The sequence below is a fragment of the Ixodes scapularis genome, unplaced genomic scaffold, assembly GCF_016920785.2.
Source record: "Ixodes scapularis isolate PalLabHiFi unplaced genomic scaffold, ASM1692078v2 PGA_scaffold5__190_contigs__length_132052651, whole genome shotgun sequence".
NCBI classification, from domain to species: domain Eukaryota; kingdom Metazoa; phylum Arthropoda; class Arachnida; order Ixodida; family Ixodidae; genus Ixodes; species Ixodes scapularis.
This window is the reverse complement of record NW_024609880.1, coordinates 94,895,802-94,912,233: the sequence shown is the minus strand read 5'-3', so window position 1 is coordinate 94,912,233 and position 16,432 is coordinate 94,895,802. Positions and strand designations below refer to the sequence as shown.

The window sequence follows — 16,432 nt, the reverse complement described above, 5'->3', positions numbered from 1 at the left end:
CCACCAGTATTCACTATTGTGGACTGGAATGGCCTTCCCGATAACATCGTCACCATCACAGATAACACCAATTTTCGGCTCGCACTGAACCACAACTCCCCTCTGTAATGCCCCTGAGGGTATTTGTAAATAAATTATTAATTAATTAATTATTAATTAATTTAATTAATTTAGATTCACCTATTTTACCACCCGGCCCCGTGATTTACTGGGGCGAAGCGCAGAAAAAAAAAACTATCAATAATTTGCTCGTGGTAGCTTGTGACATACCCACTGTAGGCTATGCAAGACACATGTCAGAACGTATGAAGGCGGTATTTCAATGCCAGCAAAACGATGCTGTCCAACTATATTTAAAAAGCGGCAATGTAACGCGGACTATGAGACTAATCAGATCGCCCACGAGTCAACGCTGAAATCCCTCGGAGTCTGGCAGAAGTGGAAGCGCGAGCGTCTGAATGCCTCCTCGTCCGTGCCAGCTGCAACCGCGAATGCATTCAGTCATGGGGTTATCAAGAGTCAAAAGAGATCAGACACTCATATTCAAACAGGGTTTCCAAAAACATTCCTGTTGGGATGTAACCTGGTAGGAAACCGCGTGCCGTCTCCAACGCTCGTGGAGACCGGCACCAGCCACAACAGCTGGTTCGGCCCTAAGACTTCGACAATGTTGTCATAGCAGCCAATGTTGAACGAATCGCCGGGATTCTTGAAAATCGGTCCCCGAAGACCTTCCAGCGTGGTTTCGTTCTTACAAACGAGCATCAGATGAAAATAGAGGAACGAGCCAATGAAGATGGGTATCACGACTCCCAGGATCACCAGGATCGTAAGATGAAACGTGACAGCGAACCTGTCCCCAACGTTCAGCCAGGTATGCTTGACGTAACCGATGGTGGTCCCGACCACAAACACCGACGTCACGACGAGGTAGAAGAGCGTCAAGAGGAAGAACTTGTAGGTGCTGAAGCAGACGCAGTTGTTGAACCAGGGGCAGTGGTGGTCCATCTTGGGCACGCACTTGCGGCAGGAGGAGCAGTGGTGGCACCGGTCGGGCTTGACGAGTCGGCAGGCCTCGCAGTAGCGGACGCTCCCGTCCGCAGCTCGGGTCAGGATGCCCCGGTTCTGGCCGAGCACTTCGAGGAAGCCCTTGTGCGCCTCGAAGTCGGCGGTTTGGTTCAGCATGTGGTGTTCCGTGTCGTTCAATTGGAAGTAGCGTGGCACGACCGGGATGGGCGTGATGATTGTCTGCACGTACGCCCACAGGCACATGAAGAGACACATGTGGAAGCCGACGGCGTAGAGGATCCGCTCCAGGTCTGTGCTGACAAGACCGAAGCAGAAGGCAATGACGTAGGCGTAATAAGACCAGGCGAACATGGCGACCCCAAAGAGCACGGGTAGCCAGTTGATGACGTCTGAGCTGAGCTGGAAGCAGTTCCCCATGAAAGGCAGGCGGTGATTGAGAAAACTGGACCGTAGGAGGTGTCGCCGGCCATTCCTGCGCCGGAGCCGGCCACCACTTTATTTCTTTTTTTTTTCTTCTTTTTCTTTTTCGTCTTCTGTTGCTATGTCACTGGACTGACAACTTTAAAAAAAAATTAAATCGACTCATCCCTCTTCATTACATTTCTAAATGATCGATAGCTAGCTCCTGAAGCCAGCCACAGAACTTCCTTTCTGATATAACAGTTAAATGTTTCGTTAAATTTAGTCGGCAGTCTAGTTTGGAAAAAAATATGCTTTGCTATGTGTGTCTCCTCTGCCGTCCTTGTCCTTCTTTGTGCTGTTGCTTCCAGATTCGTATTTTCTTTTTGAAATGCGAACATAGTAAGTGAACTATACTACAGTGAACCAGAACTAAAAGCATAGTGAAAAAAGCAGCGGCAGAGGCAGAGCACCATCGGTCATGTGAAGCCAAGGGTGTTAAAAGCCGCGTGTGACGCTGGTGTCGAAATCCCAATCCCAATGAGCTTTTGCTGCTCGCGCTGTACCCTACCGCCCTTTTCTGCCCGCTAAAGCGAAAAAAAAAATAGAAAGAGCAGTACTGCGTTAACTCACAATACAGTCACTGTAATAGCTGCAGAGACACGTCGCGGCTAAGTCGTTGTGCGTCGGCGGAGTATTCACGCACCGCGGGATACCAAACAAAAGTGTTCGGAACAAAACACACATCTGTTTTGTTCCGAACACTTTTGTTTTGTTCCATTTTGTTCCGATAGCTTTTATTTCTTTTTTTGTCCCGGAGCACATGAGAGCGCCGTCTCTCGTCACGAGCTCTTAGCATTGAAAGTGCTGCAACAGCATTTTGTTATGGGCTATTTTTCTTTTTCCTGGAACCACGTGCAGTGCATTGTTAACGCTGTGGCGTAGCTTAGTGGTAAAGCCTCCGCTTCGCACGCAAGTTCGATTAGCGGGCAGCGGGTGATTTTTACTTGGAATGGAGAGCACGCTGGTAAGGGTAAACTATAAATAATGGACGAACATAAAGGGGTATTCACACGAGGGAGAAATCCCGGGGATTTCTCCCCGGCACGCGCGCATCACGAGATAAAAACGCGAGGCTTTTGCACAACGCAAAGCCTGACGTTTTCGTCGTGGGATGCGCGTGCCGGGGAGAAATCCCCGGGATTTCTCCCTCGTGTGAATACCCCTTAAACGACGAGGACGGACAAGACGTTTCCCAACAGACAGCGAACGTTTATTGACGACTTCGACGGGCCGGGCTCTCCTCTCCTGAGGAAGGGGGAGGATACGAAGGCAACTTAGTCCGTACTATCCGTACCTCAACCTGTGCGTACCTCGACCTGTGCGAAGCTAGTACGGAAGTGGCGTCAAAGTCAGGGGTACACGATGCCCAGGTCGCGACATGTTCGGCTATAGGGTGATGACTCGGGACAGAAGGGTTGAGGGCGGTGCTTTTACTTCAGTGGCATGCTCCCGAACTCTGTCGTTGACACATCGGCCGGACCGGCCAGTGCATTGGGAGCCGCAGCTGAGGGGGATGGATTAAACAGGTTATTTCTTGCACGGTTAGATAGAGTGTGGCGTGCTTTTTGGGGCAGGCTTTCGGGGGGCCGCGAGAATTGACCATTTGGCATATGTAAGATAGCCTGAAGCGGGAAGTAAAGAACACTTTTGTGCCAAACCCAGCAACCAAAGACTTGATGCGGTGTTGTGTTGTGCTGTGGATGTACGGCATGCACGCATCGATGACGCAGGTGAACCCTGCCCTCTTTTGATTCATGTTTGTCGAATTATTATGCGCTTTAGTGTCATTTCCCCGTCATGGGTCATTTCCAGCAGATCCTAGGGGTAACCGGCCTTGATCAAGCGAGAGCTTTGCATAGAGCAACTCTTAGCTACCCAATGGAGGCAGGACTTAGTCCTAGAGGACGTCAAATAGGTCTTTACTATCCTTTTTTTTACGGTTTTGGAGTGGTAGCTAATAAACGGGAGCAGGGGCTTGCACGACCTCTGCTGGAACGACCAGCAAAGACCGGATCCTGTAGGCCGAAGCCGGAAGTCCAGAAATTCGAGTCCCTCGGACGTTGAGTCTTCTTTTGTGAATTTGAGGCCGAACGAGTTGTTCGAGAACGCCTCCTCGATTTTTGTGGAATCCAACGTGTGAAAGATCAGGTAGTCGTTCACATACCGCTAAACTGATGTCCCTGGGACAGGGTCGTGAGCGCCTTTTGAATAGCTTGGTCGACGAAAAATAGGTATATCTCGCTCAGGGCGGGAGCGAGGCAAGAACCTATGCACATGCCTGACTTTTGCTTAAACACTTTTCCATCATGCTCTACAAGCGTGGACCGAAGGTACAGCTCTATTAAGTCAATGAATCCCGACAGGGGAATTCCGGACGAGTTCTGAAATTTTAATACTCCGTGAAGGTGAACTGCCGGCGACCGTCTGCCCACGACCGGCTGGCGTGCTGAATGGAATATGCCCGCGGGACCCTTGTGAACCCTTCCCGTCTTATACTTTGATCGCTGACCTCAATTTTAGATTAAGAGGTCAATCTCTTGCTCTTGTCATCTCCTTGTTTTCCGAGGCAACGGTGACACTCGCCGGGGAAAAAGCGGTGAATCTCCGACAGACGCAGGAAAGGTAAAGCAGCCATCGCTTTGATTAGCAGACGTAAAGCAGACGACGTTAACTGCGCCAACCCGCCGACGCCGTTCAAGAGTGAGGAGTCTCGCCGCACACGAAAGGAGGGAAAAAGTATTTGGGAGGGAACCTGCGGACACTGACACGCTCACTCTCGGTTCTTAGCAAATAAACCTCGGCGCCTCGGGACACCTCGCCAGTGAGTCCTTTGACTTCCTTCCTTAATGCGCGTCTGCTAGTTGTCAGACAAAAACAACGTACCGCTCGAGTTATTTCGTCTGCCCTCTCTGAAAGGCGAAGTCGAGCTCGCTTGACTTCCGAAAGTCGCGGGAAAGGTAAGGCAGACGCAGACGACGTTGCAAGCAGACGACGTTGCAAAGGAGCAGACGACGCTCAGACAGGGGGTCGCGATCAACCAGTCAGGGCTCGGCGTTCCGATGTCACCGCTACTTCCTTTCTCATGCGCAGAAGACGAAAATGACCCACTTGCGAGGCGTATAACTTCCCATTGCGTCGTCTGCTTCCGTAGACCCCATGTCCGCGAGAGGCGCCACTGTCACGTTCGCCGCCGCCCCGTTAGGTTTTCGGAGGAGTTCCGACCATATCGTATTTGGTGCGAAAGAGCAAAAAATTCAGATAAAGGAGCGTGCACGGGGAAGGAGGAGTTCTCCTCCAATCAAGTAACGCCGAAAGTGTAAGGTCACGGTTTCTATCGTCTTTTTTCGAGAATATTCTTCGCGGTTCATCCACTTAAACGCAGAGGGTGTACCGTGACAGTGCTCTTTATAGTCTGTGCATCAGTCGCTATCTTGGAGCAATCCAGGCGGCGCTACCGTCCATGCGCGAATGCGAGAGTACAAAAAAATGAACATAGAAAGTGTGCGCGCGTAAGAGGAGGATGGTGCTGATGTCGCTACCGTCTTTATTCAGGGGCCTTACTGACGACCCGCTGCCGGTGACCTCCGGAGGTAAATTAAATCTTTTTATCTTTTTTTTTTTTTTTTTTTTGCGCGCGCCAGCGTTTTTTAGTTAAGTGTCTTTGTGTCGCATGCCGTGCAAGTCTAGCGCCGTTCACACTTGCAACCGAGGAGGACCGACAGAGACGGGAGCGGTTTTTAAGCCTCTTACGACGGCGTAAGACCTTCTACGCAGCAGCGCATCGCAGGAGGCTTAAAAACCGGTCTTGTCTCTGGGTCTCACTAGGTTGCAAGTCTGTGAACGGCATTTTAGTTTGAACTTTGAAGTTAGGATTCTCGTATGGTGTGCGCACTGTCCTGTTTTCAGCTCCGCAACGTCGGAGTCGCAAGCAGGAACATGTGCGAGGGACGTCCGCTAGCCGAGGTGCTTCGAAGCCAAGTTTTTACTTCGGGAGCGTCTCGGAAATATTAGAAAACATGGCGATAAGGAAAAACGTTAAGTTTATCTTTCGTAATTTTTGTACTTGGGTGAGGTAACGTGACACGCGCTGACTTTGAACATGGTGGCGTTGCGAATGTTCGGGGAGCAGTTTGATGTCGTACAGTCGGGAGCAAAAGTTTGCGGGGCACGGGAGCGCGTGCCGAAATGCATCGCCGCGCCGTGCAACGGCGCTCCACCGCTTTAAAAGCTGCGCTTTGCGCATGCGCGCCCTTCGTGCTGGCAGTCATATCTATTTCGCTCGTTTCTGTCCGACTCACTCCTGATAACCGCAGTCGGCGCCAGGGGCGCAAGTTGACGTTTCGCTGGCTGTCATGCCTCGCGTCCTCTTCAGCTGCCTCAGCAACCGCGCTGGGTGACGGAGCGCCTGGTTACCCCCCCCCCCCCCCCCCCCCTCTTCCCCCTACGCGACCTCCATGACAAAGCGCGGTGGCTGAGGCGGCTGAAGTAGACGCACAGCATGACACCCAGCGAAGCGCTAACTCGCGCCCCTGGCGCCGACTCCTGTTATCAGGAGTGGGTCGAAAAGAAACGAGCGAAAGAGACACGATTGCGAGCACGGAAGCCGCGCATGCGCAAAGCGCGTCTCCTTAATGCAGCGGCGCGCCGTCGGACGGCGCGGCGATGCGTATTGGCACGCGCTCCCGTGCCCCGCAAACTTTTGCTCCCGACTGTACGTAAAACGTAACGCTCGCAAACAGATAGGTCCCCCCCCCCCCCCCTCCCCTATGTTTTTTTATTTATTTTTGCTGCGCGGCGGCGATCCGAGTCGCGCGCGTCGCAACTCCGTGAGTCGGCATTTTCCGCCTGGGGGCTTGAAAGTGTAGAAAAAAAAACAATAAAAAGAAGTTCGCGTTTGAGGTTCATTTTTGCTGATATCGTTAAAGGCAAACGTAATTTATGGCCATTTTTTTTTTTTTTTACTTAGGGTATTCTTTGTTTTGACATCGAGTGATTACGAGCGGTAATAATCTGCTGCCTTTTTTTTTTTTTTTTTTTTTTTTTCATTTGCACGACTCGTTTTATCCAAGCGGTAATAGTGCCAATGCGTTTTTTAAGTTTTATTTTTATTAGGGAGTTTTAGCAGGTCGTTTCCACACGAACGGTTCGCCCTCCAACGCATCCGCGACGCCACTACGCATGCGCGCGCGAGTCGTTCGGGGAGTCGGGAGGCTCTTCTCGTTCGTTTCTCCCATTCCAGCCGCTGGAGTCGTCACCGCAACGCAGCCAGCACCGTTCACGACTCGGGTAATAAAAAAGATGGCGGTCGGTTCGGCGACCGCCTTCGCCGACCCAGCCGAGCGTTAGGCTTAGGACAGCGGGAGGCGATTTGCCGTCCTGTTAGTCTGCTTCATTTGAGAGCTTGAACCAAATCATTTCGAGGACTGCTCACAATGGTAAGCGATCGTGAGTGCTGTAAACTGCGCATGCTAGTAAATTTTTGCGATCTGCGGGCAGACTCTGCAGTGCCGACCGCGAGCAGACGAAATGATTTGGTTCGACGGCACACAATGTGAACGATCGTTCACGTTCACGATGACGAAGACACACCACATACCTTTACGGTCGTTCAGACACTTTTTACTCTATCTAGCTTCGCAGTTCTTGAAATTCCGACCGGCAAATGTTACGTCGGCCGTCTTGTTTACATCAGTCGCACGCCGGAAACACGAGCCGCCACCACGGTGCCCGCCACCGTCAAGGACGGCCACCGTCGCCACAGATTTACAGGTTGCAGAATGTTTCACATGTTTACTAGAAGATGGCGCCACCGTTAAGCCCGATCATCATCATCGTTTACACGGTCGCGCCACTTTCACGATTCGCTAAAGTATGTCAAATTTGACGTACGGTTTCGCGGAACGGACCAGCTGTACCGTTCGTGATTTCGGAACCGTGTGCTTGAAAAACGACTCGCTAAATCTCCCTATTATGTGTGAACGATCTACGGTTAGGCTATTCCCAACGTTTGCTCTTACAGCAACGGGTAGTTCTGGCGTCTACCGAAAGTCTGATGACTGTGGCATTTGGGGTGGCTGCATTCGAAGAGCGTTCCCTTCTCTTTCGCAGCTACAAATCCTTGTTGGTGTGACGGCGAGACCGTCCAATCGTCGGGGTTGTGCGACAAGCCCGCCCATTCCTCGGTGTTGTGCCAGTTACTCGCGGTGTGGTGCCAGCGACTGACTAACTTGCGGTGTTGTGCGAGCCAGTGCCGACTTGCAACGATGACCCTGCAGGAATCTACCTCGGGTGAGCCGAGTGGGCGAGCCAAATCTTGGGCTGAAGTCCCCGACACGACACGGGCGTTGGCCCTATAGTGGAAAACCAAAGAAACTACACAGGACTGGAACTCTAGGGCATGCATAGGCTAAGGTCAGCTCGCGGTCGCGATGTTGGTTCGAGTCCTGCGTACCGGTTCTAAGGTTAGCCGCGAGACTGGGCGCATAGCGGGGCCAACGCTCGCCTTCTCGCAAAAGCAATTGAGGAGTTTCAGCGAATATAGGGGGCGCTCCGATAGATCCAACATGGCGGACAAGAGGGGGATAGAATTGCGACGCCCGTAGACCGGTAGCGTATAAATAGAACAAAGCGTGTCGTTCTCTGTTTGTTGCCGTGTGCGAGACGATCATCATTTCAACCAAGACCTACCGTGATGCTACAGATGAAGTGTTCAAGCCAGTCGAAGGCAAGAAATCTTGCCATAGTCAAGATATGTGTGCAAGTGTTCGACGTGAGCTCTCACGCTGGTGCAGCTGTCATCAAGTTGAACCGAATGTACGCGGGTCCAAAGAAAGGTACATATCAACAATGTTCGCGCGTTCAAACTATGACGCGTACTTTATCTCAAACTAAACTTATCGGTCTGCGGCTACGAACATTTTCGTTGACGTAGCTTAGATGATGTAACCATTCAGGCCTCGCATTAGAAGGTGTTGCGAACTTTTCGGTTGTTCTAGTTAATTGTGCTAAAAAGCGGTTGGATGGAAAGTATGACAACTACAGCATACAAGGGACGATTGAGGTCTTTATCCTGCGTTCTATGTATCGAAACATCGGTATCCTTGGTGTTATATTGCGATCAGCTGGTCGCCGATCGTCCTGTTTTTACGCATAATGTAAACAAGCCCCGGAAGCGCCAATCTCATTTCGATGTGCTTGTGCACAAGCCTCCTTTTGGCTCTTGTGGAAAGCTTTATTGTAATAGCAATAGTCTCATCGGCCGTTCGAGTAGTATGTACTACGGTGATATCTGCTGTGTGCGATCTGCAAAATAAACAAGTCTGTATTAAATTCCAGAAAGAGAACCAAGGTAAAGCTTTTTACTTTTTTTTTCTTTTACAAAAGAGGGCAAAGCTTCTGAAACAAGAGCAACCTTAGCTGATATTTGAGTGTGCTCAAGAATGAATTGCAAAAGGTGCTTATGCCAAGTGGTAGATGTATGCAGTTGATTTTCTGTTTGCTTCTGCATTGTAAATTGGAAGATATGTATCAGCAGAAGACATGTGTCCTTTTCAAAATGTCTTTTATTAGAGCAAATAGGTTTTCATACACAACCGAAGAGTTCGAAACACCATTTAATTTGAGGCCTGAATGGTTACATGATCTAAGCAAAGTCAACGAAAATTTTTGTAGCCACAGACCGATAAATTTAGGTTTAGATAAGTATGCGTCATAGTTTCAGCCTCAAGCACTCAACATTGTTATGTACCTTTCTTGATGACAACTGCACCAACGTGAGAGAGCCCATGTCGTCGAATACTTGCACACATATGTTGACTATGGTATGGCAATATTTCTTGCTTGAAGTGAAGATCATCTTGCTACGACTAGCTACGACCACCCACCGCAGCGATGCAGGCACCGAAGGGGCGCAACGCAGTCAGTCGCCGTCACCGGACGCTGCTCGTTTGGCATTCACGGCTTTCCGCCCAGGTGCTTCGTTTGTACTTGGCACCGAGTGTTATTTTCTGTGCTTGTGTGTGTGCCGAGTGGCTAGATATGGGCCTCAAGAGCAGTTCTTCAGGCTCAATAGCGTTCGCCGAAGAACTTCTGAAGAAAATGCCACCCAGAAAAAAAATCACAAAGACGCAACGCACCAGCTTGGCGGACTATGCACTGGGCGCGGAAATCGGGCCCTGCGGATTATACACCAAATGCAAACTATCTAAACAAAACAAAAACATTTTTAGGCTCAAATTGGCTTCTGCGGACTATACGCCTGGACACTGGTGCCCGTTATTATGCATTGTATATTCACTGCTGTTTGTTGTGGCTTGAGAGTGCCTTCCTGTAATGATGCAGAGGGGTCCACTGAACCTTGAAATAAAGATATTTAAGCACATCTAGATGCAATGTCCCTTTAATTTGCCAACAGCACGCCAATGGTCACGATCAAAACTCACCGAGTCAATGGGCAGTTTTCCACAATATTTATTGCCATGTAATCACCAATTTGGTCCATTAAAAGTCTTGAGCCTGTAGCACATCCATTCTGGATCTGCAAAGCTTATGCTGTAGACGTGCGTCATCACATGAGCATGTTTCTTATCAATATTAAACGTAAAACGCTAGTTATGCAACGACATTCCCATATCACATTTTTAGCAAATTGAATGGTCCCACCTGTCATACTGTTAGCTTTGGAAGTAAACCAATTCAGAATACCACCAGTAGAATACATCGTGCCAAGCATTAGTGCCGCATGTGGCACAAAACATGTCCTAACTAGGGAAGCAAACTTCATCGATCGTGTTGATTAAAGCACTCAAGTACGGGCGAAATCATCAATCAAAGAAGGTCACTCGAAAGGGAAGTTTGCTCGCTGAACGAATATGACTTTTTATTGGGCGTTCCGCAATGTAGGCCGAAGACATTCACTCCGTGATTGGTACAGAAGCATTTTCAATCGGTCGTGCGAGCGCAAAAACAACAACAAAAACAAAGGTGGATTAGAAACGCGATAGATTCGCCTTTGCACGGAGTACTTACACTCAAAATCGTGTCAACATAAAGCGACTATGGCCCACCTTGCTAGCAGCAGTCTTAAATTTTATCCGTGTAGTCGTCGCACCCGTGCACCAACCGAAAGCGTTGCTGCAAGCCCCTCCGCCGTTAACTTTGAGTCGCTGTCGAGTCTGAAGAACTCTGCTCTATGAGGTCCACATCTAGCCACTGAGCACATACAGAAGCACAGGGAATAATACTCGGTTCCAAGTGCAAGCGAAGAACCCGGGACGGAAGGTCCTAAATGCCAAACGACCTGCGTCGGGCGACGGCGACTGACTGCGTAGTACACAGGTTGCGCTCCTTCGACGCCTGCATCGCTGCGGCGGGTGGTCGTAGCTCGTCGTAGCAGTTCGTGTCACCTCTCTTGCTCGTACCGGAACACTAGAGCCGCGTAATATTGTTGCTGCCGAAGTTTATAAGCCTACGTTCGCGGCCAACGCATTTATACAAAGCCAACGCCCAGCGAACCCATCCCCCTCGTTCTCTTTCGGCGACCGGCCGCCAGGGCGGTGACACCGTCGCTGAAACTCCTCAATATGCTCCGCGTCGTAAAATGCAAGTACCAGCGCTCGCGGTTGAAGCGCTTAGTGTTTTTGTTAGGCGGTCTGGCTTTTGGGAGGGGGTTTTTCAGGTCGACGTGACCCTCGGCCTCGATACCCTCGTCGGCATCGTGGCCTTCACCTACGAGAACTTCGCATCAGACTGTTTGTATCCACCGCTTGTCGGCTGGGACATTCGGCTGCAAGTGAGTGGTATTCAGTACTTGTCATGTTGCGCGAATGTCGCTCAAAATCAAATAACGCACTGTCATGCGTTGATTCCGCCTTTAGTTGTAATTTGAAGGACTGCTTACATGCGCTTGAAACAAACCTGCTTTCATCGTTTTTTTTTTCTGTTTTTTTTTCCTTTTTTTGCAATTTGATTTTTTTTTTTTTGCGATCTTTTGTTGCAGATTGCGGAGTTTGCTTTCGCGCTATTTTGTTACAGGTCCCGGCTTTAACTTGCGCGTATTCTTTTTTTGCGTATTTTTTTGTGAAACGTTGTTTAAAGTTGCGTTTTCTTTTTGCGAAATGTTTTCTTCCAGGTTGCAGCCTTTTCTTTTTGTGGGATCTCTCCCTCCCGCAGAAATGTGTACCCGTTTATAATAAAAACTTGGAAAAGCATTCTGTGCTTGTGTTTCGTGCTCCCCTCCCTTCACAAACACGCACGGCTTCCAAGAAACGCGGGCTTGCATATTTAACTGTGTCGTTGCCTTTCAGGAACTTTCTTTTTTCTTTTTCAGTGTGCAATTGTGTCAATGCGCAGCTCTTGAAAATAAGCGACTTTCCCTGTCGCTGTATCGCCTCGTTGTTTTTTGCTTTTGTTTTTTTCAGTTGGCCAATATTCGAGCAAGTGGCATCCCGTCGAATGCGCTTTGCTAGATATCGACTGACTTCTACACTATTCACTGGGGACATAGACGGGGTTGTAATTGTGTTTACTCGTATACTGTCTTGTATTTTCGTTTCTTTTCAGATGTGCTGTGGCTGACCATAGACTCGTGCCTCGTTGCCTTTCAGAATTTTTTTTTTTTCTCAGTGTGAAATTGTGTTAATGCGCAGCTCTTGAAAATAAAGGACTTTCCCTGTCGCTGTATTGCCTAGTTTTTTTTTTTTTTTTTTAGTTAGCCAATATACGAGCAAGCCGTCGAGTGCGAGTTGCTAGATATTGACTGACTTCTACGCTGTCCTCTGGGGACATTGGCGGGTTGCAATTGTGTTTACTGGTATACTGTCTTCTATCTTAGTTTCTTTTCAGATGGGCTGTGGCTGACCATAGACTCTTGCCCCGTTGCCTTTCAGGAACATTTTTTCTCATTTTGAAAAACAGCGCGAATACCACACGGACAAGAAGGAGGAACACACAGGACGAGGCGCTGTCCTGTGTGTTCCTCCTTCTTGTCCGTGTGGTATTCGCGCTGTTTTTCAAAATGAATTCATACCAACTCGCCCAACTTTCCATTCTAGTAAACATTTTTTCTTTTTCTCAGTGTGCAATTGTGTCAGTGCGGAGCTCTTGAAAATAAAGGACTTTCCCTGTCGCTGTATTGCCTAGTTTTTTTTAGCTTTTCAGTTAGCCAATATTCGAGCAAGTAGCATCCCGTCGAATGCGAGTTGCTAGATATCGACTGACTTCTACGCTGTCCTCTGGGGACATTGGCGGGTTGCAATTGTGTTTACTGGTATACTGTCTTGTATTTTAATTTCTTTTCAGATGGGCTGTGGCTGACCATAGACTCCTGCCTCGTTGCCTTTCAGGAACATTTTTTTTATTTTTTTCAGTGTGCGATTGTGTTAATGCGCAAATCTTGAAAATAAAGGACTTTCCCTGTCGCTGTATTGCCTAGTTTTTTTGTTTTGTTTCAGTTAGCCAATATTCGAGCAAGTCGTCGAATGCGAGTTGCTAGATATTGACTGACTTCTACGCTGTCCTCTGGGGACATTGGCGGGTTGCAATTGTGTTTACTGGTATACTATCTTGTATTTTCGTTTCTTTTCAGATGGGCTGTGGCTGACCATAGACTTCTGCCTCGTTGCCTTTCAGGAACATCCTTTTTTTTTTCAGTCTGCAGTTGTGTCAGTGCGGAGCTCTTGAAAATAAAGGACTTTCCCTGTCGCTGTATTGCCTAGTTTTTTTTAGCTTTTCAGTTAGCCAATATTCGAGCAAGTAGCATCCCGTCGAATGCGAGTTGCTAGATATCGACTGACTTCTACGCTGTCCTCTGGGGACATTGGCGGGTTGCAATTGTGTTTACTGGTATACTGTCTTGTATTTTAATTTCTTTTCAGATGGGCTGTGGCTGACCATAGACTCCTGCCTCGTTGCCTTTCAGGAACATTTTTTTTTTTTTTTTTCAGTGTGCGATTGTGTTAATGCGCAAATCTTGAAAATAAAGGACTTTCCCTGTCGCTGTATTGCCTAGTTTTTTTGTTTTGTTTCAGTTAGCCAATATTCGAGCAAGTCGTCGAATGCGAGTTGCTAGATATTGACTGACTTCTACGCTGTCCTCTGGGGACATTGGCGGGTTGCAATTGTGTTTACTGGTATACTATCTTGTATTTTCGTTTCTTTTCAGATGGGCTGTGGCTGACCATAGACTTCTGCCTCGTTGCCTTTCAGGAACATCCTTTTTTTTTCAGTCTGCAGTTGTGTCAGTGCGGAGCTCTTGAAAATAAAGGACTTTCCCTGTCGCGGTGTTGCCTAGTTTATTTTTTAGTTAGCCGATATTCGAGCAAGTGGCATCATGTCGAAAGCGGTTTGCTAGATATCGACTGACTTCTACACTGTCCACTGTCTTGTTTTTTTTTTAGGTTCTCTGTTCCGGGGTTTCCATTGAGCGAGTCTTGCCGGTTTTCTTGGCGTCCCACCCGGGGTTCTGGCCCGATGCTGGAGCTCTCGGTCCTGTGGCTGCGAAAGGACTGCGGCTGCTGAAGGACTGGCTTGCTGGCTGTGCTTATCACGGAGTTGCCGATCTTCACACGACTGCTACCCGAAGTTCCACTGTCGCCAAGCTGCCTCGGAATCTGCAGACTTCGGAGAAATATCCTCGTTGGCATCAGTCGCATCCGAAATTTCGTGGGACGCTGAAACAGCCTCCATGCTTCGTGGTTGCTGCCGTGGACAACTTCAGTGTATGCCCATCCGAAGAGTGCAGAAGATAGTTTGTGGCCTCTGGTGTTGATGCAAGCTGCCTTTTTAGAACTGCTCCTTGAAGTTCAAGTCATCGTCCTGAATGTCTCCCGGCTTAAGCGGTCGACGAGCCCGTGGTCAAGTCCCAGAAGTTCGTGACTGCAGAAGATTGTGCAAAGTGAAGTGACTCCCTCGGTGTGCAAGTTTCTCCCGCGGGACTCAAGTTGTCTAGATTTCCCATAGATGTCAATAAATGCTGATGTCATGTTGCTTTTTTGTTTGTTTGTTGTGCATGCCTACGGTCACGAGGGTCTGAAAGTTAGTCTCGGGGTAGAAATGTGTGCTTGATCATCTTGATCATACGGCGAAACCGAGCGTAGCGGCACAGGAACTCCAGGACATCGCCGCCGTCTGCCATTGGTCAGCGGTGTGGCACTGACCGACCAATCGGCTTGACCGTGTAACTACAAAAAACAGGGGGGAAAAAAGCTGACATAAAAGCCTGCGTTTTTTTTTTTTTTTTAAGTTTTTCGGGAATGAAATGGTTTTGATTGGTATTTTGTGTGAAAGAGGAATACATGAATAGAGAAAGGTAGGATAATGAGCTAAGTAAGCTGGTTTAGGACGTTATAAACTGAAAATGTTGATTTACTTTAAAATTGACATTTATTTGGGTAATTAAACAAAATATAATTGATTCCTCCTCAGGTCAGTGCGCAAGAAGCCGACGAACTTGCCCTCCGTATTGGCAGCCATTTAATATCTATCTGGTCAAACAAGATGCTAATGATGCTAATAGCCAACAAAAGCTACTTGTAGCCGTTCATAAGTGTAAGCAAACAAAAAATCCCATAATTATCAATAATAATCGCTTCTAGTCACGGAGTCATTTCAAGTCGGTTTCATAAAAAAAAAATATATTCCTATTGCTACAATGTACTAGAATACTTGGATAGTGTTGGGACCGGAGGGGCTCGCCTGAAGCGCGTGGTATTGATCGCGACAGGTGTCGACACCGGTGCGTTATCCAGAAGGTGTGCGCATGCGCGGCTGCACGCGCGAAAATATGAATTTATGGTGCTGCTTTGCTGGAGTGCACATAGGATTTCTGATGCAGCTACGACCTGCCAGCGGTCGTACCGCGGCATCAATAACGCTGCATGGGGCACGACCGTTAGCAACATGATGCTTCAATGTATTGTACGGTACAAGCTATATTACCTTTCCTTTACATAAAAACAATTGCGACTTTAAAGAAACGGATTGCAAGTTGTTTCAGCGTAGAATTCAATTCAATTCAATTCATTTATTTACTCCCATTTGTACATATGGGTGACGGAGACAGGGAAAAAAGCTGCAAAATGTGCAGCTTGACAAAGCCCCTGCCCCCTATCGGCAGATCGGCAGACAGCAAACGTTAACAGAAACATTTTAAAGGCAAAAAAACAAAACAGGCAGTAATATGCAGGAGAAAAAAGTTTAAAAGTTAAAAGTGAATATTGTGCGTATTGTTTTCTTATTTAATGCATCAAGACAGACATGGTGGTCTCTTGGAAAGTTCAGTAATGTTGGCAATGTATGCTGTAACATTTGAAGCCCATAATTTGTTCTAGGACGAGGTACTCTCAGGGACCCGGCGCCACGTACTCCGTATACCGTATTTTTAACACTTAGTCTAGAAAACCGCAGTAATGGGTGGTTAAAATACTTAAGGGATGCCGCGTATATACTGTCGCAAGCTTATATTTATAATATTCTTGTATTTTTATTACTTTATGCTTACAGAAAATTGGATCGGTGTGTGCGTAATACGACGCATTGGCTACGACTCGAATTTCTCTCTTCTGCAATAAAAAAAGTTTATTAAGGTTTCTACTGGTCGTGGTTGCCCACACCAGGTTACAGTAGGATATACGAGAATTGAACAATGCATTATAAATTAAGGGTTTAATACTAGATGGTAATGTATGGCGATGCTTATATAGAATTCCTATGATTAGCTGCGACTTTCGGTTTTTCGGATGGTGAGCATTTTAAATGAAATGCCCATTTCCTTGGTCGCAGAGGCCGAACATTACATACTTGAAAGGGATATCTAAAACACGGCAGCAGAGAGAGAGAGAGAAAACTTTATTTGTCAGTCAGATGGTGACCTTCTTCGGTTCCTTCAGCTGCTCCACATGGTCGGCAGTTGAAGTCTGTCGGCGACCTCTTGCGCTCTTGCCAA

The 16,432-nt window shown here is 48.0% G+C and overlaps 1 protein-coding gene across 1 annotated transcript; it reads right to left on the bottom strand.

Moving 5' to 3' along the window:
* Positions 1 to 543: 543 nt before the first annotated feature.
* On the bottom strand, positions 544 to 1,446 carry LOC121838191 (palmitoyltransferase ZDHHC15B-like). Its single transcript, XM_042294280.1, has one exon. The coding sequence runs from the start codon at positions 1,444 to 1,446 to the stop codon at positions 544 to 546; it is 903 nt and encodes a 300-aa protein (XP_042150214.1).
* Between the last annotated feature and the right edge of the window lie 14,986 nt (positions 1,447 to 16,432).

Excerpts from the sequence above, each read along its gene's own strand:
- LOC121838191 (XM_042294280.1), bottom strand. The coding sequence starts at position 1,446 with ATGGGGAACTGCTTCCAGCTCAGCTCAGACGTCATCAACTGGCTACCC.